Source organism: Schistocerca nitens, chromosome 4 (assembly GCF_023898315.1).
Source record: "Schistocerca nitens isolate TAMUIC-IGC-003100 chromosome 4, iqSchNite1.1, whole genome shotgun sequence".
Taxonomy (NCBI): Eukaryota; Metazoa; Arthropoda; class Insecta; order Orthoptera; family Acrididae; genus Schistocerca; species Schistocerca nitens.
This window is the reverse complement of record NC_064617.1, coordinates 268464329-268490433: the sequence shown is the minus strand read 5'-3', so window position 1 is coordinate 268490433 and position 26105 is coordinate 268464329. Positions and strand designations below refer to the sequence as shown.

General features: G+C 42.7%; 1 protein-coding gene across 1 annotated transcript in view; it reads right to left on the bottom strand.

Moving 5' to 3' along the window:
* LOC126253115 (rap guanine nucleotide exchange factor 4) overlaps positions 1-26105 on the bottom strand; it is a 468034-nt gene that overhangs the window by 281960 nt on the left and 159969 nt on the right. Inside the window, exon 2 of the mRNA XM_049954233.1 lies at positions 25707-25758. Coding sequence (XP_049810190.1) covers positions 25707-25758 — 52 coding nt within the window. The remainder of the gene's footprint in view (positions 1-25706; positions 25759-26105) is intronic.

Below are 26105 nucleotides of genomic sequence, written 5' to 3'. Positions count from 1 at the left end.
TAAGCGGCCAACTTTACTTAGCTCATGGACGATTTCATCAACATCGATTAAAATTAAACACATCTTAAAATCGTAACTCGCTGCGTAAGTATTTTTTTTTTGTTACTAAGCAGGAAAACTACAGCTCTTAAAGTTAGTTGACGTTTTGATTCGGCTGTTAGTTGTCAGATGCATACTGTTTTAAAATACGGCTGAGAATCGCGGGCCACACGAATACTTGAATCGGGCCGCATGCTACCCGCGGGCCGCAGTTTGACGACCACTGATCTACACTATCGAAAATAGCGATTGCTTCAGCCTTTGCTTCGTCTCCATACCTGGAAAGTTTATGCCATTGCTTTAGGGCACACTTTTAACCGCTGTACTCGAACAAGGCTACGTTTAATATTAAGCTGCCTTGGATATGAAAGTTTATTTCACAATGCAGCAAACATTGCCTGCAAACTGCCCTGTCAGGACGCCTACAAAAAAGTGCGAGGTGAAGTCACCCAGTAAGTACGTCATTCGTGGCCTCCAAGAGTCAAGACCAGTGGACTGTGGACTCATAACAACCTGACACGTAACATGCCAAAGGCATATTAAATGACTATCGATTTTATGCTCTTTACGCACGGAAATTACTTCATTGTTTATCGTTATTTATGGCATATATTTCAAGACGTTTCGGAATTTAGTATGTTGTAATATTTTTCTCCAGCTGTGTTTTCCCAAAAAGGAGAAAGCTTTGTTATTTTGGGATGCCAATAGCAAGATATCGATAACTGTTTTCTTCCACAATACATGATATTAATTTCCTTTACAATAACAGATGATTATCAGCTCTAAACACGACACTTCTCAGATTTCTGAATGGATCATCTCAATCATAATCGTCGTCGTTCGTGATGATGACGTTATATTCTTAAGCTGTCAAATTGTAGGAGACAGAGGGTACATGATGGAACAGTTATCATTTTACTCCTTTCTTATTTTATGTGCTAATGTGAGCAATAAGAAAGTCTCTTCGTGTATGCACCCATGTAACTTAGAATATCTCTACTTTTGCCACTGTGATTACAACGGGAAATGTGTGTGGTAGGACGTAGTGTGTTGTTTGTTTTCGAACATGTTCTAAGCTGTCTATCCCTCTAATCACAGAAAACACTGAAACAGCATCTTGGAGAAGTGACAGTTCCAAACTGTCGTGCTCTCTGATGCATAGCCGAGTCTATGGTCGATAATTTTAGTATTTGTTATCCACTGAAATATTTAAGGAATTCTCCAAGGGAATATTTTTATAAAGGGTGACCTGAATTCCAAAAAATCGGGGTTTGTCAGCTACATTTTCTGAGTATTTTGATGTAAAACACTCGAGGTCTCCAGTGACTTTTTACAGAGTATTGCATTTAGTTTCATTTCTTACACCCCTTTATCTTTGTATCAGTATTGCAATGAAAATGTCGGCGGCCCGCATCTCGTGGTCGTGCGGTAGCGTTCTCGCTTCCCACGCCCGGGTTCCCGGGTTCGATTCCCGGCGGGGTCAGAGATTTTCTCTGCCTCGTGATGGCTGGGTGTTGTGTGCTGTCCTTAGGTTAGTTAGGTTTAAGTAGTTCTAAGTTCTAGGGGACTTATGACCACAGCAGTTGAGTCCCATAGTGCTCAGAGCCATTTGAACCATTTTTGAAAATGTCGGCATCACAACAGTGCAAATGTTGACAGTATGCCTGTAAGCAAACTTGTAAAAATGTAGATGTCGTTCTCAATTGTAGACTGGGATATACTACGGGGTGACTTCAGTCGCCTGTTAGAGCATTCATCCTCTGCGCACATTGACCCTTTTCCCTCGGATATGTGGGAGTTGTCTCCTACAATTATTTGTAAAGTGTATATGAGTGTAATTGATACGTGTATAGTGTAATACCTGTGTTGTATTATGGTGATTATGATGATAGAAGGGAGATGCTGAAATCCGGTGCTAGCACATGGTCTACTATTCTTGAATAGCGCTAAGGCGGCCGCCGAGCTTAACGTCCATATCCGACGGATGGATCAGCATTAACAGTGTCACATGCCCTCACTTCATGAGACACTACGGAGAGGTTTGATATTTAATCCAGGACGTTGGCGGGAGGACTGGTGATCTGGAACTTCACTCTACCACCTATCCTGCCCTTGCTGGCCAAACACTGGAGGTGAAAATTTCGTCACCATCAGGATTCGAACCGGCGAACCCGCGAGTCGAGCGCCATCGCACAAGCGTTTGTTAACGATCTCTGATATGGAAGCGGGTAGCAAACTTGTTAGTTTCAGTCGCGGTACTTCCTGTTGTCAACAGTACACTGTGGTGAAGTGATGGGATAGCGATATGCACGTATAAATGTAACAGTACTATCGCGTACACAAGGTATAAAAGGGCAGTGCATTCGCGGCGTTCTCATTTGCACTCAGGTGATTCATGCGAAAAGACTTCCGATGTGGTGATGGCGGCACGGCGGGAATTAACAGACTTTGAATGCGGAATGGAATGTGGAGCTAGACGCATGGGACATTCCATTCCGGAAATCGTTAGAGAATTCAATGTTCCGAGATTCACATTGTCAACACTATGCCGATAATACCAAATTTCAGGCATTACCTTCGCCACAGACAACGCAGTGGCCGACGGCCTTTACTTAACGATCGAGAGCAGTGGTGTTTACGTAGAGTTGTCAGCGCTAACAGAAGTAACACTGCGTGAAATAACCCAGAAATCAATGTGGCACGGATGACGAACGTATCCGTTAGGACTCTGCGGTGAAATATGGTGTTAATGGGCTGTGGCAGCAGACAACCGAGGCGAGTGCTTTTGCCAACAGCACAAACATCGCATACACCGCCTGTCCTGGTATCGTGACTAGTGGTTTTGATAAAATATCGATATGTCGATACGTGATCAAATTACATATCGATGTGCCTCGTAGACAATATTCCGTCTGCTATCGATGTCTCCACATCGACATTTCGATATCGAATGACGATATTTTATTTTATATTACATTCTTTTCGCAATTTTCGGTAAATTTTGAAATTGTTCTAGAGCATAATTTTACTTTCACTACGTGAAGGAGTCTTACCACTTTTTGAGCTTTCATTACGTCCAGTCTCTCTCTTTGACTGTGTGCAGCAAGCATAGGTGGCACAAAGAAGAAGTCCGATTGAACTGAGAGGCGGCGGTGTGAATGGAATAAGATTTCCGATGTGAAGAAATAGCTCACCAGTTGCGTTAAAAATAGTTGTTGGAAATGATAAAGGGAAATCTAAATGACGAGACTGGTCTTTGCGGCGACCCGAGACGTGTGAGCGGGAAATGCTGACATAATCGGCGCTTGGCACCACCGACAGAAACTGCAACGTTTAATTTCACCACGCAATTTTGACTATCACTGTTAAAGGGAGCCGGAGAAGGTCAAATCCAAAAAAGTTACGATTTTTTTTTTGCTACCGAAAATTAATTGGAACATTCCTCTTTAATGTAAACTTTGAATTATTGTTCTACTCGCCCTAGAAGTGGAGTTATTACCATTTTCCCCCACGCCTACAGAGGAAATGGGAGGCCGCTGAATGCATCTAACGCCCTCTCGTGACTTCCTGGGGAACTGCTTGGGATTTTCTCGGCCTATTACGCATACAGCGCCTTATGTTACGCATACAGCGAGTGTGCAAGGGTTGGCTACATTGTTTTCTGTGACAAATGAAGCGCTAAGAGCGCGGAACTTTGTCTCTTTGCTGTTTACCGTTTCGAATTAGTTCAGTGTTGCGCCTGTTGTTGGTAGTATTATACTTCTTGTGTAAAGCGTTGTTCTGGTTACGATGCCACGTTTTAGTAACCGTGTATATAAGAAGAGGAAGAACGTAGGGAAAAGAAAATTAACACTAATACCAAGTTGCGATACTACAATTACTGAAACAGTGCGTTCTTTTGCTAAGTAACACATGGCCGGCCATAGCCCTGTGACATCTTCTAGCAAGAAGCTAACTGGTGGAAGTGACAGATTTCATGAATATTTTAGTGACAGTTATGGTATTAACGAAGTACTGAATATTGGATTATTATCTCCTGTGCTGAAAGGAAGTGTTCTGTGCAAAATGTGTTCAAGTGTAGGAGTGGGACTAGAGATAAAGCACTTTGGTTTAGCTTGTGAGATGAAGGTAATCTGTGCATGTTGCAAGAATCAAGTGACTTTCTACAATTCACATGCCAGTCTCTTTGGTGAAAATGGGCGATCTAGAGTGTTTGATGTGAATGTTCGACTTGTGTATGGTCTTCGATCCATTGGAAAAGGGTCTGCTGCTGGTAAACTGTTTTGTGGTATTATGAACTTGCCATCGCCTCCAAGCAAATTTGGGTACTACTGTGAACTGGTAGGATCCTCTGTTGAAGATGTGGCTTTGAAAACCATGAAGGAAGCAGTGGAGGAATCTGTAGAAATGAATGGTGGTTCTAGGGATTTGGTAGTGGCATTAGATGGTTCCTGGCAAAAGAGGGGTCTTAAATCCCTGAATGGGGTTGTAACTGCTACTTGTGGTGATAGTGCAAAAGTGATAGATGTTGCAATATTATCAAAACATTGTAGGTGCAAAAATAAAATCAAAGAGAGCATAGAGGAAGTGAAACCATATGGAAATTAATTTGAAGTTGAAAAGTTGGAATGCATTGGGCATGCGTAAAAGTGTATGGGCTCAAACAAACTTTGGGTTCAAGAAAGCTCAGTGATGGAAAGACAATAGGAGGGAGAGGCAGGCTTACTGATGAGGTGATTTAACGTCTACAGAGATACTATGGGTATGCTATAAGGCAAAATGCTAGTAATGTTAGTGACATGCGAAAAGCAGTGTGGGCATTGTTCCTTCATACTGCCTCTTCCAATGAATACCCTCAACACAGCCTGTGCCCAAAAGATTCCTGGTGCAAATATAATGCAAAAAAGGACTATAATCACAAACATGGTTTGCCAGCAGCTGTGATAAATGCAATAAAACCAATTTTTCATGACTTAGCACAGCCTGAATTGTTACACAAATGTCTACACAGAAAGACGCAGAATCCTAATGAGAGTGTAAACAATTTGATTTGGAAAGTGATTCCTAAAAGGGTGTTTGTAAGCATAAAAACACTGAACTTTGGCATTTATGATGCAATAGCAACCTACAACCAAGGGAACAGTGTGAAGTGTTAAGTTCTGAAGGCATTAGGATTTACAGCTGGGGTGAACACTGTACGAGCACTAAGAAATATTAACAGAGAAAGGATAAGAGGAGCAGAAAGAAGAGGAAGGCATATGAAGTATGATGGAACAACAGGCCAGAAAAGAAGACAGAAGAGGAAGCTTTTGGAGGATGAAGAAGAAGACCCTGATAATCCATCCTATAGTGCAGGAATGTATTGAGAAACTTTGATAGCGATTTCCCATAAATTAGAATTTTTCGAATATAAGGAACATTTTCTCAAAATCCACTCAAGCTAGAGAGATGAAATTTTTATACAGCACTCATAGTGGTCAAACTTACATTGTAGCACAGCCATTTGGCAATATGTTCAGTAGTTTCATTTCAGTTTAATTATAAAGCAATTATTTGTAAAAAAATTTGGGTCATTAATAAAAAACATAATTGGAAGGAAACTAGAAAAGATACTCCAAAATCCCTCTGTCATAACTGCAATACTAAACCACTCTATATGTAAAAAAAATTGAAAATTTTCTATTTAGTAATTTATTCATAAATGTTCCTCAAACTTAGTGATTTTAACATAGGGAGCATAGGCACCTCCGGCTCCCCTTAAATCGCTAGCGTTTTCAGAAATGAGAAAACAAAGTTCGGAACAAATCCGATATTGTGACGAAACAGAACGACGGACCCATCGAACACCTTTGACTGTGCCACTTATAAAAAGTTACCATTGTAGCAAAGTGGTTATCGCCGGGCGTCAACATGCAACGTTTTCAAAAAAAATGGTTCAAATGGCTCTGAGCACTATGGGACTTAACTTCTAAGGTCATCAGTCCCCTAGAACTTGGAACTACTTAAACCTAACTAACCTAAGGACATCACACACATCCATGCCCGAGGCAGGATTCGAACCTGCGGCCGTAGCGGTCGCGCGGACCGAGACTGTAGCGCCTAGAACCGCTCGGCCACTCCGGCCGGCTGCAACGTTTACCTTTCAATTCTTGCTCTAAGGGGGATAAGCAGGCTGCTACTCGTTGATGTACATAATATCTAATAATAAACACCACTTAAATATACACCTCTAAAACTGGCAGTATACTTACATTTACAATGTGCAACCGATATTTTTATAGGCCGGTAGGTCGATGTTCTTTCCGACCTTATATCGATATAAATTCAATTTTTGCGATACACCGAAGGCTGATAATGAAACATTTTTTAAGTGTGGATATATCGGATACCCGATATTTTTAAAAAATATCAACAGTCCTACTTGTGATCATATCGGCTGAGGCCTAGATGATTGAAAAATCGTGGCCTCGTGAGATGAGTACCAATTTCACATGGTTAAGGCCTGATGGTAGGGTTCGAGTATCTATCAGCCCCACGAAGCTATGGACGCGAGTTGTCAACAAGACACTGTGCAACTGGTGGTCCAGCTGAATCGATCATTGACGGGAAATCTTTTAGTTCGGCCCTTCGGAGACCATTTTCAGCCACTCGTGGACTTCATGTTCCCGAACAACGATGTCAGCAGGCTACAGTTGTTCGCTATTGGTTTGATGAACATTTTGGACAATTGGTGCGAATGATTTGGCCAGCCAGATCGCCCAACGCGAATCCCATCGAACATTTATAGGACATAATCGAGAGTGCACTTCGTACACAAAATCCTGCCCCGGCAAGACTTTCGCAATTATGAGGCTGCTTTGCTCAGTTTCTGCAATATTTCTCCAACGACTTGTTGAGTCCGTACAACGTCGAGTTGCTGCACTACACCGGCCAAAGGGAGGTCCGACACGATATTAGGAGATGTCCCATCACTTTTGTTACCTCACAAGGTAACCTCCCCATCGCACCCCCCCCCCCCCCCCCCCCCCTCAGATTTAGTTATAAGTTGGCATAGTGGATAGGCCTTGAAAAACTGAACACAGATCAATCGAGAAAACAGGAAGAAGTTGTGTGGAACTATGAAAAAACTAAGCAAAATATACAAACTGAGTAGTCCATGTGCAAGATAGGCAACATCTAGGACAATCTGAGTTTAGGAGCGCCGTGGTCCCGTGGTTAGCGTGAATAACTGTGAAACGAGAGGTTCTTGGTTCAAATCTTCCCTAGAGTGAAAAATTTACTTTCTTTATTTTTGCAAAGTTATGATCTGCCTGTTTGTTCATTGACGTCTCTGTTCAGTGTAATAAGTTTAGTGTCTGTGTTTTGCGACCGCACCGCAAAACCGTGCGATTAGTAGCCGAAAGGACGTGCCTGTCCAATGGAAACCGAAAACATTTGATTGCATGGTCATAGGTCAACCGATTCCTCCACAGGAAAACACTTCTGATAGATTCTATACGACACTGGTGACGGCATGTGCGTCACATGACAGGAATATGTTGTCGACCCACCTAACTTGTACACTTGGTGAGTGGGTAAAAAGATTCTTCTACCTTGCCCAATTTAGGTTTTCTTGTGAATGTGATAATCACTCCCAAAAAAGTGTGAAAACATAAGAGTTTGTCACATAAACTGCAACAAATGAATGCAACAGTTTCACAGTCGCACAGTTTTGTCTGTGCTCTGTCAAAACGTATGTTTTTAACGTTTTCAAATTTTTCCGTGTGTAGACCGTAAAATCCTGCATATGTCCAAGCAAAACTGAACATGTCCTGGAATTTTGGAGAGCGAAGTTGATTATATGTGAGTGCCTTAACTTTGATAATTGTCTGAAAATAAAAAATTAAAATTTTCTCCTGAGGGAAGACTTGAACCGAGGACCTATCGTTCCACACCTGCACACGCTAACCACGGGACCACGGCGCTCATGGGTTTACACCTACCTGTGTTGTTGCCTATCTTGCACATGGACTACTCAGTTTGTATATTTTGCTTATTTTTTCATAGTTCCACACAACTTCTTCCTCTTTTCTCGATTGATCTGTGTTCAGTTTTTCAAGGCCTATCCACTGTACCAACTTATAACTAATTCTGAGGGGGTTGCGATGGGGAGGTTCCCTTGTCAGTATTACGTCCACTGCACTCTTCGTATTTAGCTTGCATTCCGTACTGTCCGGTTCTGTTGTCCAGCAGTGTTGGTTGTACGTTAACAGTGATACGTAGCAGTATGGACAGGTTTACTGTTAAGTTAACTCAATATGTAACTCCGGCCCGGTTCCGCGGAACGTATTGGAAGAGCGGCAGAACGTCGGTATGCTGAGCCGCCCCCCGCCCCGCCCCCTCCCCCCTTCACAGTCTACCCTCACAGCAGAATTACACGTACTTTCCAATCTTAAACTTCATGGTTGCTTTCCATTATACATTGCGCGACTGGTATTCCTAGAAAAGAGAAAAATACTTGAAAGAAACTGGCAGGCTCAAAGCTGCCAAAGCAAATCGTCAGCTGTGCCTGGACAGCTCAGTTGGTAAGAGCATATTCCCGTGGGGTACTGGGTCCGACTGTATCAGAGACAAGATTTAAACAGATCAGGAAGTTTCAAAAAAGCGCACACACTGGTATAGAATGGCAGATACATCGAGGGTCATAAAAATATTTCGTCACCTTCCTTGTGCTTTATCGGTGGTTGCAGACAATGAAATCAATTTTAAAAATATATTGAAATCATTTCTATTTGACAACTCTTACTCCATAGAAGAAGTTTGGAATAGGTAATGTCCATGTGTCAGTTGGGTTACATATGGCTTCTTTTATTGTATTTCAATTTTAAAATCTCTAGTTATGTGAATGGGCAGCTTGTACCTACATTAGTGTCCAGGGAATGTCTAATATTTGTAAACGTACTGACACATTCGACATTATAGACAGCTGTCGCAAATATGATCCACAGACCTACAAACAACGAAGCTGTACTCACTGTAAATGTAAGCATCGTAGCGCTACACTCATCTTTTCAAAATGCTCTCTTAGGCATTGCTGAAAATGAGAGAATGGCACCATAAAAATAGCATCGTTCTCTCAGGATCTCGGTGACTGCTGCAAGTACAGGGCTATTACAAATGATTGAAGCGATTTCATAAATTCACTGTAGCTCCATTCATTGACATATGGTCACGACACACTACAGATACCTACAAAAACTCAAAGTTTTGTTCGGCTGAAGCCGCACTTCAGGTTTCTACCGCCACAGCGCTCGAGAGCGCAGTGAGACAAAATGGCGACAAGAGCCGAGAAAGCGTATGTCGTGCTTGAAATGCACTCAAATCAGTCAGTCATAACAGTGCAACGACACTTCAGGACGAAGTTCAACAAAGATCCACCAACTGTTAACTCCATTCGGCGATGGTATGCGCAGTTTAGAGCTTCTGGATGCCTCTGTAAGGGGAAATCAACGGGTCGGCCTGCAATGAGCGAAGAAACGGTTGAACGAGTGCGGGCAAGTTTCACGTGTAGCCCGCGGAAGTCGACGAATAAAGCAAGAAGGGAGCTAAACATACCACAGCCGACGGTTTGGAAAATCTTACGGAAGAGGCTAAAGCAGAAGCCTTACCGTTTACAATTGCTACAAGCCCTGACACCCGATGAATTTTCGGCGCGGTTGCAACAGCTCATGGAAGAGGATGCGTTCAGTGCGAAACTTGTTTTCAGTAATGAAGCTGATGTGTCGGCAGCTGGGCCAACACCTTGTAGATCGAAGTGGCTGAAAGTGCACGCTAAACTAACGCAGACGGGCGTCAAGTACTGGAACATGAAACTTATTAATGAATAAGAAGAACAGTACGTAGCTGGAATAATATACTTAACTTTATTCTCTTGTTGGAATACATCTCTTGAATAGTAGTAAGCTATAAGCACTGATACACATGGCGCCTTGCTAGGTAGTAGCTATGGAATAAGCTGAAGGCTATTCTATCAGTCTCTCGGCAAATGAGAGGAAGACTTGGTAGGTCTGGTCGCAAGCTATGTCGTCCGTACAACTGGGGCGAGGTCATGTCCGTGTCTTGTGACCTGCCATGTGGTGGCGCTAGGTTTGCGATTACACAGTGGCGACACGCGGGTCCGACATGTACTACAGGACCGCGGCCGATTTAAGTTACCACCTAGCAAGTGTGGTGTCTAGCGGTGACACCACAGAAGCAACATTTTGTCTTAATGGTGAAGTCAACAGACACAATGTGCGAATCTGGGCGGTAGAGAATCCTCACGCAATCGTGCAGCAAATTCGCAATTCACCAAAAGTTAACCCGTTTTGTGCAATCTCACGGTTTAAAGTTTACGGCCCCTTTTTCTTCTGCGAAAAAAAAACGTTACAGGACACGTGGATCTGGACAAGCTGGAAAATTGGCTCATGCCACAACTGGACACCGACAGCGCCGACTTCATCTTTCAACAGGATGGTGCTCCACCGCACTTCCATCATGATGTTCGACATTTCTTAAACAGGAGATTGGAAAACCGATGGATCGGTCGTGGTGGAGATCATGATCAGCAATTCATGTCATGGCGTCCACGCTCTCCCGACTTAACCCCATGCGATTTCTTTCTGTGGGGTTATGTGGAAGATTCAGTGTTTAAACCTCCTCTACCAAGAAACGTGCCAGAACTACGAGCTCGCATCAACGAAGCTTTCGAACTCATTGATGGGGACATGCTGCGCCGAGTGTGGGAGGAACTTGATTATGGGCTTGATGTCTGCCGAATCACTAAAGGGGCACATATCGAACATTTGTGAATGCCTAAAAAACTTTGAGTTTTTGTTTGTGTGTGCAAAGCATTGTGAAAATATCTCAAATAATAAAGTTATTGTAGAGCTGTGAAATCGCTTCAATCATTTGTAATAACCCTGTATTGACCATAATGAAATATATTCACCGCCCTCCATGTTTTTGCGAAATACTACTCGTCGAAAACATTGTTTCAATATCTTGAACCAAACTGACACATTTTCTAAGGAGCAAGTAAAATGTATCGGAATAATGCGGCTTGCTGCCCATTAAACGAAAAATATACAGCCAGCGACTCTTAATCACTTTAACTGTCATTATGTCACATGCATACTCCATCGCTGACGATATCCGACGCTATAGTAACGCTGTGTATCGCGTCTCTTTGGTGGGCGTCCTCAATTACTCAACGCTATAGCCCCCCCCCCCCCCCCCCCCCATCATTCGGCCCCGTTTGTTCACGCCGAAGCCGTGCTATCACGCGACAAAAGCGCAAATCCCCTGTTTTAAAAATAAATAAATAAAGAAGATTTCGCTCGGGTTTTCCGGCGTGTGCGCACATTTAAATATTCACAATATTGACGACCAAAACCACGAACTTAGTGAACGCACCTCATAGTGATTACCCTGAATTGTGCATGAATCTCCGTTAAGCAATCATTACCGAGGACAGCGGAAAGTGAGAACACTCCGCCGAGCGACATCTGGCACGCATCCGGCTGCACAATTGGACTGTGGACAGCGACCGTTCCAACTGTACGTATCTGCGCGCTACAAGCAACCAGTAACTGTTTGGAGGTCATTGTTTTAACGACGCCTGTGCTAATACGCACCAGTTATACGGCTCTTAGACACACATGCGCCAGTTCCTTGTCGAGTTTCTTGGCGCTATGCGAGCTCATGCCTTCAAACAGGTTAGAGTTGTACACCGATAATCCTGATTTAAGCTCAACTTTCCGTTCCCAACAATAAACTGCAAGACAAATACAGCAAAATACCTCGTTTAAAGAAACTCTATGGTTCTCTCTACTAATGCTACTTAATGTAGGCTATCTTAACAACACTGTGTTTTTGCAAGTGAATGCTGAAATGGTAAGCACTGCAAGCAAGCCACCACAATTTTTTCGAAGGAGAGATTTATTTCGTTCATCTTCAGACACTGGCGCACAGTAGTGTCTTCCTTATCAGTGTCACTTATCGGTTTTACATGTTCTTCATGAACAAATGTACGTCACAGTCTTTATGCGGGCTTAGATCCTAAGGTATCGATTGATAAATAAATAGTTTATTCCACGAAACTGTGATTGCTTGCTCTGTTTCCTTTCTGTTATACATTATCTAAGTTCTGCTCAGTAACTTATCTAAAGAGCAGTTTGGTCAGCTGTAAAATTTTCTATCGTATTTTGATATATCATTCGTGCTGTGCGAGAACTAATTGATTCCCAATGCTCCCGTAACCTCCTTTTACAAAACTTGCACCGTTTTATTTTCTGTTACTCTATTTCTTCCGTCCAAGACGACCTTCAGTCGGTCTTTTTTGCGTTGCAATCACATAATTTTCAGTCACGGCAGGAGCGTCTTACTATCTTCTCTCAACGTGACACTTCGAAGACAAAATTTTATATTGTATACATTTGAAACTTATTTGGGAACGAGATAAAGCAGCAAACCACAAGGTTTTCTGTTGAATAGAACATTATAGATGTTGATTTCGACTGGTAGAAGTTCAGAGAACTGGCGATAAATGACATTTCATGAAGACTGAAGGCATGGAGGTGTACAACGACTGACTAATTATTTAAGCTAAATGTGTAATTTCATACAGTTATGTAGGAGCGTGCACTTCCAGCCCTCTGCATGTTTATGGTACTTCAGTCATGCTAATATTAGTATATACTACCAGGTTAAACATGAGAGAGAATTGACTTTCCCGCAGGATTATCTTCTAGATTACAGCCGTTGTATGGAAGTAATAGAAAATTATAAAGAACAATGTTCTCTCTATCACGTTCGTTGTTCTTTCTAATATCCTCCACTCCTGTATTTCAAGATCCATTCATTCAAGGGAGACGCTCCTTACTAAGTTCAGACGAGTCTTCTCTTTTCGTTCGAGATGCCATCGATTAATTACCTCCCTGAATGCGAAAATAAGCTACAGATATCAGATTGCACCGAAAACGGGACATAATGCAAATATACAACGACACTGTTGTCTAGTTGCCTCTCCAATCAGGTTATGTTCTGCGTTTCAGAAAGACATTACTGCACCACATACAATTAAATATTAATTGTTTAAGTGAACCATCTCTGCCCCGTTCTACACTGAACAACAAATCTCCCTTTAGACTTTTGTTGAATAGAAAAAGATTAATAAAGAAATATTAATCATCCGTCTCTCATACAGTTAGTTTCAGGCTGGACTGCTGTAGGAAGTTTTCTCGAGTTAGAAATTGAATACGCTGGGGATGAGACAGAAATATTCATAAAACTTAACTGTGCAATGAAACTACCAACATATGCATTAACCCCCACAATGAAACAAGTGATCTCAAAGAAACGCAGTAAGAAATAAATTGAGAAATAGTCTTCATTCGTTAACATGTCTTACATTTTTTATAACTTAGATTTCTCTTTACTTGGGATCCATCATATACGTTATATAGCAAATAGCTCCTACGTTAGGTTGACAACCTTAACATCACATCATTGAAACAAGATTTAAGGCAAAGTGTAGTCCCCAAGACAGAAAGTACTTCTCAATACCCTTTATGTAAAGAAAATACCGAAAAATTAAAGTGGATGCTTTCGTAACTGAACCCTGCAATTGTCGGAAAAGAATCATGATATAATGAGTGTTCATATGACAAGTTAAACCTTCAGAAAATACAACGGGAATTTTGCTAAAAATTGATTTCACTGCCTTTAGTACATTGCAAATTCAGCTCTAACGCACGTGATCATCGTCATTATACCCTTACCTTCATCCACAGGACCTGCGAAATGGCTCATCCAGCCAGCCAGACTGACAATCAGTAGTCTAACGAGGAGTTCATTTCATTTTTACATCCAGACCATTCTACTGATCAGTATGTCACCACAACTAAGAAACCACGTTCACATTCGGGGTATAGAGGAATATTCGATACGTGTCGTAGGTTTCGATCAGTAATAGAGGAAACATGCGACAAACGCCGCAAAAACATTTGCGACTATAACAGGACTTTACTGGCCATTTTTTCAGACTGTCTACGGTACAGATCAGTCTGTCACCACAGCCTGTTTCTTTTTTTAACCAAAGGGTTACGAGAAAGCACTCACTAACATTACGTCACTGGCGAAAGCCGACGACTTGTATCGAACATGCCTCTTGACCCTACATGAGCAGTTTAGCCAGCTCACAACCAAACTACCGTCTTTCAGTTTAACTTAGACTTCGGAAAACGCTACGGATTAGCCAGTGGCCACAACCTACACCAAAAAACAATACAGAAGGAAAATAAATACTGTTAGTGTTCTGTTCTTTCTCTGTTTACCACGTGTTACTTCACTCGCAACAGCATCGTTACGTCACGCGAAAAGCAAACTTCCGGTATCGGTAGGTTCAGTTTACCCTTTCTCCTTATTGCTGTCCTTCGACGTGCGAGAATTTGTATATTAGTTTTTGATACGTATATCAACTGTGAGATCGCTGACTTCGTCGACTTTTTGACTGATATTTGGTAAACAACAAAAATGTGCTTCGTGACCGAACATTAGTTTATCACCGCGGCAGAACAAATAGCATCGAGAAGAAGACTCATGAAACTAGTTCTCGACCGCTAAACGTAATATACAACTTCTCATGTCAGGAAAAGATGCCAATTACAAGAAATTGCAACAGGAGTTTGAGTGAAATAATATTGTAGATGAGATGTAATTACGGCAGACGCCGCATACATAGCCAAATGTGGCAGTTTGCACAGAAAATGACGATTTAAATACCCGTATGTAAACGTAACTCACCGTTAAGAGGAGATTACTTCTGATGAATAGCAATCAGTCATTTCTCGGTGTTAGTAAGAACCGAAGAACCATGTTCTGCTCAGTGCAACTAAGGAAATGAAGTGAAAGTAACACAGCGCGTAAACTTTAAACAACTTCACGATGATTATCTAAGAAAATGCTAGAATGAACTGGGGAACATAAATACTGTTTCCCGTTGTCAACAAAACACCGCGTAAGAGAGATGAAAGTTCTTTCCGGATAAAATTTCACAGTACAAATGCACAGGCTTTTTATTACTGCAGCCGTAGTTTGGTCTGCACTTACAATGCACTTCGTTTCACTTAAGTGTTATGACCGCTGCAATATGTCTGAAGATGAAACAGCTTCGTTACACCCACAACAAAATACTCGCCTGTCTACGAACTATTACTTGCAATACCTGAATTACTGACAGACTGTTGAGGAGCGGCCACGTTGCATGGGAGAGGGAGGGGGGGGGGAGGCGTTCACTGTATATACAAACATTATAAAAATTGTAAACTGTAAACTTTCATGGTCGGAAATGACAATTATGAAAATGTTCCCGGCTATTGTGCCTTGGTAGAACGGGTTTCACCTTAAAACCCGACGTTTCTTCCCCTTCTGCGGATGACATTTTCAAGGGGGATCGTAGCTTTTTCCAATGTTCGATTCACACCCCGGCTCGCTAGGCGAACGAAATGCATAAAAAGCCCGCACTCATGTTTGTCATTCACTTCGCAGTTCATCTGTTCATGCTCCTTCCGCGCAATCATTGGACCACAAGTTTCAATGGCGACGTAGACACAAGGCAGGCGTCGCGGAGGTGGTAAACCTGTACCTGAATGTAGCAGTCGGGCGAGGATGGTGCGGCAGGCGTGTAGGAGGCTGACGGCGTCCATGACAGGCGGACAGGTAGTAGACACAGGTAGCCAGAGCACTCGGAGGCAACTGGCGCGCCGCTAAACTTAGCGCCACGGCGGCAGCGGGTCAAGGGCTGCCCCGCCGGCCTCGTCACGTGAGGCGTGGTACCCGCAGCTGGGTTCGCAGTAAACAAACAGCCGAGGACGGCGCAGCCCTGCCTGCTCGCATTGCCAGTACCTCTTCCGCAATTACCCGAGACGGGGGAGGGGGAACCCCCGGAAGCCCACGCTCAGTGAAGAGAGGAACAGCGAACTTAGTAGGCAAGTAGGCAAATACTAGTCGAGCTCATTGTAAAGATCTGTTCAAAACACTGGGGATTGTAACTGCTCCATGTGAATACATTTTGGCTCGGATGGATAGAGCGTCAGCCATGTAAGCAGGAGATCCCGCGTTCGAGTCCCGGTCGGGGCACACATTTTCATCTGTCCCCGTTGATGTATGTCAACGCCTGTAAGCAGCTAAGGGTGTTTATTTCATTGTAATTTCATTCTAACGAGCTGCTTGGTCACCGATGGTATCTTTTCTTTCGGACATGTCCGAAAGAACAGATATCATCTTAGTAAATTTACCAGTCTGTTATACACATCAAAAATAACATTGGTAATTACTGCACAAACAGCTCTGTGCATGACCATACAACAAGAAATAGACTCAACTTACATTTACCAAGAAAAAATAAACATACAACTCAAAACAGAATTTTCTACCAAGGAATAAAACTGTACAATAAATTAACAAAAGAGATAAAGAAATTGGAAAAATACACTTATTTAAAAAGGCAACTAAAAAGTACCTGTTATGCAATGCATTTTATACATTGAAGGATTACTTAGATGAGACAGAGTAGGGGTTTGATAAAAAAATGTTATACAAATAAATAATAATAATAATAATAATAATAATAATAATAATAATAATAATGATGATTATAAAACATCCAACATTTCACTTAACACCTTCACTCTGTTTCTTTCCTTTTTTTCCTTTCTAGAAATACTTACCCTCAAGCTATGCATCTACATCTACATGATTACTCTGCAATTCACATTTAAGTGCTTGGCAGAGGTTTCATCGGACCACAATCATACTATCTCTCTACCATTCCACTCCCGAACAGCGCGCGGGAAAAACGAACACCTAAACCTTTCTGTTCGAGCTCTGATTTCTCTTATTTTATTTTTATGATCATTCCTACCTATGTAGGTTTGGCTCAACAAAATATTTTCGCATTCGGAAGAGACAGTTGGTGACTGAAATTTCGTAAACAGATCTCGCCGCGACGAAAAACGTCTTTGCTTTAATGACTTCCATCCCAACTCGCGTATCATATCTGCCACACTCTCTCCCCTACTACGTGACAATACAAAACGAGCTGCCCTTTTTTTGCACCCTTTCGATGTCCTCCGTCAATCCCACCTGGTAAGGATCCCACACAGCGCAGCAATATTCTAACAGAGGACGAACGAGTGTAGTGTAAGCTCTCTCTTTAGTGGACTTGTTGCATCTTCTAAGTGTCTTGCCAATGAAACGCAACCTTTGGCTCGCCTTCCCCACAATATTATCTATGTGGTCTTTCCAACTGACGTTGTTCGTAATTTTAACACCCAGGTACTTAGCTGAATTGACAGCCTTGAGAATTGTACTATTTATTGAGTAATCGAATTCCAACGGATTTCTTTTGGAACTCATGTGGATCACCTCACCCTTTTCGTTATTTAGCGTCAACTGCCACCTGACACACCATACAGCAATCTTTTCTAAATCGCTTTGCAACTGATACAGCACAATACTAACACTTCTTCCACTTTCTGAGCTCAACATCTTACTCCTTATGGAGGGATGCTGACTCAGTTTTTCAGGGTAGCAAATGGGAAGTTGCAGTACAAAAAATGGCCCAGAGATCACCAATGTGTGTGTGTGTGTGTGTGTGTGTGTGTGTGTGTGTGTGTGTGTGTGTGTGTGTGTGTGTGTGTGGTGAGTGAAGTGTTATGAAACAATGTGTGTATAGGGTGTGCAGAGACTGATAATGAGATATGAGTGAACAGTGTGGCATTACATTATTTAATAAGTTAACTGTAAAAAAAAGTATTGCATATCAGGAGTAAATCTAATGATTGTCTCTAACTAGAAGTCTGTAAATACAGGGTGATCAAAAAGTCAGTATAAATTTGAAAACAGCATAAATGACGGAATAATGTAGATAGAGAGGTACAAATTGACACACATGCTTGGAATGACTTGGGGTTTTATTAGAATCAAAAAAATACAAACGTTCAAAAAATGTCCGACAGGTGGCGCTTCATCTGATCAGAATAGCAATAATTAGCATAACAAATTAAAACAAAGCAAAGATGATGTTCTTTACAGGAAATGCTCAATATGTCCACCATCATTCCTCAACAGTAGCTGTAGTCGAGGAATAATGTTGTGAACAGCACTGTAAAGCATGTCCGGAGTTATGGTGATTCATTGGCGTCGGACGTTGTCTTTCAGCATCCCTAGAGATGTCGGTCGATCACGATACACTTGCAACTTCAGGTAACCCCAAAGCCAATAATCGCACGGACTGAGGTCTGGGGAGCTGGGAGGCCAAGCATGACGAAAGTGGCGGCTGAGCACACGATCATCACCAAACGACGCGCGCAAGAGATCTTTCACACGTGTAGCAATACTTTTTTTTGTTCTAAGAAAACCCCATCTCATTCCAAGCATGTGTGTCAATTTTTACCTCCCTATCTACATTATTCCGTGGTTTATGAAGTTTTCAAATTTATACGGACTTTTTGATCACCCGGTACATGTGTATACGAATTAGCTTATTTTAAATTGTCTAAACTTGTAAATACTTTGACTTGTCCTATGTCCTTGTAAAAAGAGATCTACGGATGAATAAAGCTACTACTACTACTACTACTACTACTACTACTTCTGCTACAGTGGAGATATTCGAGGCTATAGCACAAAGCTTCCCAAACAATCCCGAGATTTCAAGTAGTGGGATCAAGAGAGTCGCGTGACTTGTATGTAAAGCGAATCATAAACTTGCGATAATAATAAAAACATACTTATCTTCGACAATGTTAACATAGATCACGTATTAAGTTAATGACCAGTATGATGAAATCAAGTATTTTGTGCCTGTAACATTCGACAGATGAGTGTACGTGGGAACAAGTGCCCCTTCCCACATAGCACTAAACAGGTCTTTAGTATCACACAGACATCACTGACACAAATACATTCGAAAATGGCTACAGGTCGATGCTTGCCAGTAACGACCTGTATCCAGGATGGTCAGAAATAGTCTGATATGCTTGTAAGGGCACTGCAAGGAACGAAGTTCTGAGACATAACTGCTAATAAAAAATTAAATATGTTGGGACGTTTCCGAGTTAATTAGCTTTGAAATTGGCCAGTCAGGACATAGCGCGGGCATATTCAAGCGGCCTGCCAGAGACGGTGTCGCCAAACGTGATCTTCATTTGGTTTATGAAAACCGAACAAGAGAGCGATAAAAAAATTGGACATGGGACGGTAGTAAGGATAGAACCCGAGCCAAAGCCTGAGCAATCTCGTTCGTTATCATCTACTCTATGAGATCAGATAATTGTATCTGGCGGGTCGCATTAATTCGCACGCGCAACGGCATGATAAGCTCACTTCAATACTAATTAACTCGGAAACGATGCAATATATCGAATTTTATTCTTAACAGTTATTTCTCAGCACAATATACCGTGCAACATCCTTACAAGTACAGTATACATGGTGCAATAAACGTCATCTTGCATCATAGAATATGACAGCCCAAGGTGTTTTTTCTTTTATTTTTTTTAAGATGATTTCATCAGTCAGTTCCAATTATGGTACTAAACGTCTCTCTTCTGCTGCTGGCGCTCACTATCAGTCTATGTCCTAACAAGCTTTTAGAGCAGAGAGCGTGAGAGATGGTATACTTTCTCTGCATCTGTTACTTTGTTTCGTTCGTGGCGTGTGTCCTTCACGATTTATTCGAAATACAACAAGCCTAAGGGTAGTCTACAAGGTAAGAATCCAAATATTCCTACAGACTCAGACAAAATTGCAGCTATAAGAGATAAGGGAATTGAAACAGAGGTTGGATGGATATTTCTCAACTCTAGATACACTGGCCACCTGTCAAGAGCCTGAATTACCTTAGGCAGGGCGGACCGCTGCGTGACGTGCAGGAAGTGTGTCAGTGAGGTCTGGAAGGCACGCTACTGGATCTGGAGCCATGCCAACTCCAGTGCCGTGGATTCGCGGTTGAGGATCCACGCTGTGAACAGCCTCATTGAGGTGGTCCCACAGATTTTCGATTGGGTTTAAATTCGAGGTGTTTGGTGGCCAGGGGAGTGCGGTAAAATCATCCTGGTGTTCTTTGAACAATGCACGTACACTGCGAGCCGTGTGACAGATTGCAGTGTCCTGCTGGTAGATGCCATCGTGCCGAGGAAAAACAAACTGTCTGCTGGGGTGGACATGGTCCCTCCAAGGATAGATGAATAATTGTGTTGATCCATTGTGTCTTCCAGAACGAGATCACCTACGGAATGCTGCGAAAACATTCCCCAGATCATAATGATTCCTTCTCCGGCCTGGACCCTTCCGACGGTTACTGCACGGTGTTTGCTTTTAGACGTTTCACGCCGTACACGTCAAGGCGTGATTCGTCTGAGGCGGCCACCTGTCGACACTCAGTGGACACCCAGTTGCGTTCGTGGCCGATAAACAGCAGTCAGCACGAGTGCGTGAAGTTATAGCCTCCTGCAGAGGCCTAAACGCAGCAAAGTTATCTGATCACTGTAGGTAGCCCCTTGGTTCATCTGGGCGGTCAGTTCCCAGCTCGTGGTCTCGCGGTCGCGTTCTCGCTTCCCGAGCATGGAGTCCCGGGTTCGATTCCCGGCGAGGTCAGGGATTTTCACCTGCCTCGAGATGACCGGGTGTTTGTGTTGTCCTCTTCACTACATCATCATTCATCAAATTGGCGAGATTGGTATGAGCACGTTGGGAATTTGTACGGGCGCTGATAACCGCGCAGTTGAGCGCCCCACAAACCAAATATCGTATCATCATCATTTGGGCTGTCGAATGCCAACACTTGCACGTCTATTCGCCCGTACACGCCTCTCGTTCACCCCTGTCATCTATATATGAAGATTGTATCTGTTCTTTCGGACATGTCCAAAAGAACAGTTACCAGTGACTACGCAGCTCTCTTAGAATGAAATGATAAATCAGGACCCTAAGCTGTCGACAGGCGTTGATATACATCTACGGGGTCAGTTGAAAATGTGTGCCTCAACTGGGACTCGAACCCGGGATCTCCTGCTTACATGGCAGACGCTCTGTCCATCTGAGCCACCGAGGACACAGAGGACAGTGCGATTGCAGGGATTTATCCCTTGCACGCTCCCCGTGAGACCCACATTTCCAGCTTAATGTCCACACACTACATTCGCAATGCCCCCACCCATTAAACTCATTACTCGCGTCAGACAATCTTACCAAGTCACGCAAGAGTTCGGGAAATGCGTGTGCATCCAGGACAGGAGAAGGAGGTCAGTGGTCAGTTAGCCTTTAACTGTATATGAAGATGGTATCTGTTCTTTGGGATATGTCCGAAAGAACAGATATCATCTTCATGCATAGTTAAGGCTAACTGGCCATCGACTCGGCAATATTATCTGCCGCGAGTAATGAGTGTAATGGGCAGGGGCACAGCTTAGGGTCTTGATTTCGTTATCATTCCTGTCATCAATGTCCCGTGGGGCACAGTAGTTGTCTCGGCACCGGTTTTGGATAGCGCCATTTTGCCATACACAGTATACTCGTACTCTGTCCACGGCGGGACGCCAAGTTTACAAATTCAGCCGTTTCAGAAATGCTTTCAGTCTTCGCCCGAAAGTTAATCATCATGCCCTTTTGGATGTCAGTTACATCGCTTCGTTTCTGCATTATGACAATGACTGCGATGTTTTCCGCGTCACCCCGGCACGCTTTATATACCCTCCACTGCTAGTGCTGCCACCTGATGTCTGTGAGTGGTTGACGTCGAACATAGGCGATGGTCACTTTAACGTGACTGGGCCGTGTGTAAACCAGCATGACTGGATAATATATCCTTCTGCGCTTTCCAGTACTTGCGAACTTCTACTTGACGAAGAGTAAAAACTGGTAGGCCCGAAAAATAGGCGCACTTCAAAACTTACGTATGAAAATCAGATTTATGGAACTTCTTGATTTCTGATATAAGTTCATAGGCTTTTACGCCCGGTGTCATTTTGCATGAAATAATTTTGGTTATTGGGCTGCGTCATTGTAACTACTAAACAGCAACCCGACCGACATTTCGACCTACTTGCTGCGGTCCTATTCAGGGCCGTTCTAGATTTCTATTCAGAGAGATAACCCTCATCTAAATAAAAGGACAATCACTGTTTTCCTGCAATTTTATACAACATATTCGTGTGGAAGAGTATTTTCTATTATTACTAATATAAAAACAGTTGAACATGGAAGATTGATAAGGACGTGCGATGGAATTTGTCCTACGTCCTAGCTAATAAGTTGTAACACAGATTAGTAACGCTCATCAAGACCCTGTGACTCAATGAATTCACAATAGTATTGAAAAGTTTTATACCTGTGAAAATGTGTTTAATGAAAACTTATACTGCACTTAAAATTGAAGTATAAAAATTAATATTTAAAAGAAATATCGTTTCTTACAATAAAATCTCTTTTATTGATAGTAGTGAAAGTGTGTTCCGCGAAATTGTATATACTGAAAGGTTGTCGCCATGAGCAGAAGTTTAGAAAGCTCTGCTGTAGCACTTTCTACAACTGACTTTTTCTGCTTTCCTGCTCTGGAACCAACTACCTTTTGGGCTCTATGGTCTAGTGGTTTGCCGGTACGGTAGCACTGGGAGTGTTCGGTAAGAGGATTGGCACACACCGTAATAATAATAATAATAATAATAATAATAATAAAACTGAGTAAAGTTTTCGGCAATGGAGTCTGAGAGATATCATGTGCGTTCCTCACCGAGCTGTAGAAGAAAATCTACCAAAAAACAGATGAAAAGAAAAGACAAAAAAATGGTAATGAGCGAGCCTGGAAACTGTAAGGTCGCTGAATCGAATCTCTGTCAGACACCAGAGGTTTTATGTCCGCTTTACGCTAGGCTTCACCTATCAATACTGTGAAGATACGCTAGGAAGGACACGTGGTTCGCATTCCAAGTTAAACTGTTGGTACCCATTCCACGGTAGGATTATTGGGGTAGGTTACGAACACGCAAGTCGCCAAAGTGACGTCCTATTAAAAGACTTTGCAAACAGGCGACTAAACATGCCTCTTCTGGGACAACCAGTCAATCATGTCACGCGAATTTACCTTTTTACCAACTGTCTACTCGTCTACGAAAATGGCGTAGCTGATGCATGCAAGAGCAATGGCGTTACAGTAGGAGACGCTTCAAATAACGATTTTCGAAACATTTTACATCTACCTTATGTGGTTGATAAATGCAATCGCAACCATGCGGAAGTATACTGCGTTACATCGCAAAGTGCTCTTCAGTCTCTCATGAATGGGAGAACCGGATCTCACGGAGGAGAGAACCGGACATTGCTGATGACAATTTATCTCCGGCTGTTGAACGGGAGGGGAGGGGGAAGGGGGGAGTGTGTGTGTGTGTGTGTGTGTGTGTGTGTGTGTGTGTGAGAGAGAGAGAGAGAGAGAGAGAGAGAGAGAAAGAGAGAGAGAGAGGGGGGGGGGGGGTGAGGCGTGAGATGCGAATGAAGAGGAGGAGATGGAGAATTACCTCTCTGGATAGACAACTGCTTTCTACGCTATAAAATAACTTGTTTGCAAGAATGTATAAAAATATTCATCATTATACGCTACTAATAAGTCGAATATGGTTGCGCAGTTATTAACAAAGTCGAACGATAGGCTAGAAATTTAGGGCTTAACGTCCCGTCGACGGAGTAGGGAAGGAATTCGTTCGTGCCCTTTCAAATGAAATATACTGACATTTGCTTCTAGCGATTTATAGAAACGAGGGGAAGTCTGAATGTAGACGAGGATTTAAAACGCCATCCTATCGAATATGAGACGAGTGTCGGTCTTGCTGCTACAGCCCTTTGACTCGGTAGTCATTTCGGAGAGTGGAGTCTCTAATCTCTATCCGGCCACCAAGGTTTTAGCTTTCTGCCATTTCCCCAAATTTCTTCATGCGAACGCCGGGATGGTTCCTACCATAAGGGCACGGCCGACGTTCTACCCTGTCCTTATCAAACTAGTCCGAAAGAATATAAGTATGAATTACTTTTTTGTTCTTAACCTGTAATTCTCTGACGTACCCTACATTCTTACAAAAGTGATCCACAGCTGAATATTGTTGCTGCTGCTGCTGCTGCTGCTGCTGCTACTATACTAGTAATACTAGGCCCACGAACATAGGACGAACATTCTACAACACGCTGCAGCTTTCTCAACACATGCATTGCGATATCCCGTAACACTCATAACAAATTTAAGTTCTTCATTCGATTCTCAACTTCCGATTTCATATGTTGGTTCCATTTCATAATGCTACTTAGTATCCGTCATCTGTCATTTACCATCAATTGCTACAAAATGCCTCCTTTAGACTTTTCCACGCATTACTCTCTACAGCGATAGGCATCCTTGTTGATGCTGCTTAAACTACTTGTTCCACCTATTGGTGGACATTAATGTGGGATGTGTCAATCCTTCGGCATTATGAGGGCTTTAACTCTGCTGGGGACACTTTCAATGAGGTGTCTGAATGTCTATGGAGGAAGGGCAGCCCATTCTTCCTCAAGAGCCCAAACCAGAAAAGGTCTGGAGCAAAGTCGACGTTCTCACTCATCCCAAAAGTGTTCCATTGTGCTCAAGTCGGGACTCTGGACAGGCCAGTCGATTTAATGGATGTTATGGTCCACAAACGACTGCCTCGTAGACGCTGCTTCATAACAGGGTACCCTGTCATGCTGATACAGTCATCGTCTCCAAGCTGCTCCTCTACTGTACGCAGTACGCAATGCTGTGAAGTGTGTTTATATTGTTACGTATTTAACTTTTTATTAAGCGCACTTCACTTTTGGCACTAAGTATGATGACATTTGGCACTCGCCAAACCGAAACGCTTCATCGGACTGTCACAGGGTATAGCGTGATCCATCACTCTGGATGACTTGTTTCCAGTCATTCACTGTCCACAGGCATAGATCCTTACGCCACCTCAAACATCGGTTAGCACTGAGTACAGAAATGTGTGGTTTACGAGGAGGAGCACGTCCATCATTGAAACCCATTATTTTTAACTCCCTATTCACAGTCACTGTGCTGTCTGGGCTGCTAGTAGCGATTTAGATCTCAACAGTGATTTCTTCCGCTGACTTAATGCAATTTTTTACAACCGCCTTCCGCTATGCTGGACGGTACCTGTCTGTCAGTAAGTGAGGTCTGCCTAGTTTTGATTCAGCTGTAGTGGCTCCTTCGCATTTCCACTTCACAATCATGTGCCATAAAGTCGACTTGGGCAGGGTTAGAAGGGTTGAAATGGTCGCGATTGTTTTGTTAGGCGAAACCCAGAGAACATATCGCGTCTGAAGTCACTGTGCTGTTCTGACCGACCCACTCTTGTTACTGCTCTTCTACTGACTCCCGTCATGTCCACCCATGTGCTTTGGTAATTATTGCTCTTAGTAAGCAAAACACAAGCGGGGTGGAACGGACTACAAATACAGAACAACGGCTGTCGACTGAAAAGCTATAGCTGCTTCCTTCTCTGTCTTTCTTCCCTATGTACAAAATGTTCGAAACTTTATATTTCTACAAAATAAAGTATATGTTGTCTAGTACTTACCATTTTTTAATTTATTGCTGTTTACAAGATCTCCCATCAAATCCTTGTTCTTCTGCAACAGACAGAATAAAAATCATTCGAATTAGTTTACGTACCAATGAATTATTTTGACAATATAGTTACGTAATACACTGAAGCGTCAAAGAAACTGGTGTAGGCATGTGTCTTCAAATACAGAGATACGTGAAGAGGCAGAATATGGCACTGCCGTCGGCAACGCCTATATAAGACAACAAGTGTCTGGCGCAGTTGTTAGATCGGTTACTGCTGCTACAATGCCAGGTTATCAAGATTTAAGTGAGGTTGAGCTTGCTGTTGGAGGCGGCGCACGAGCGATGGGACACGGCACCTCCGACGTAGCTATGAAGGGGTGATTTTTTCGTACGACCATTTCACGAA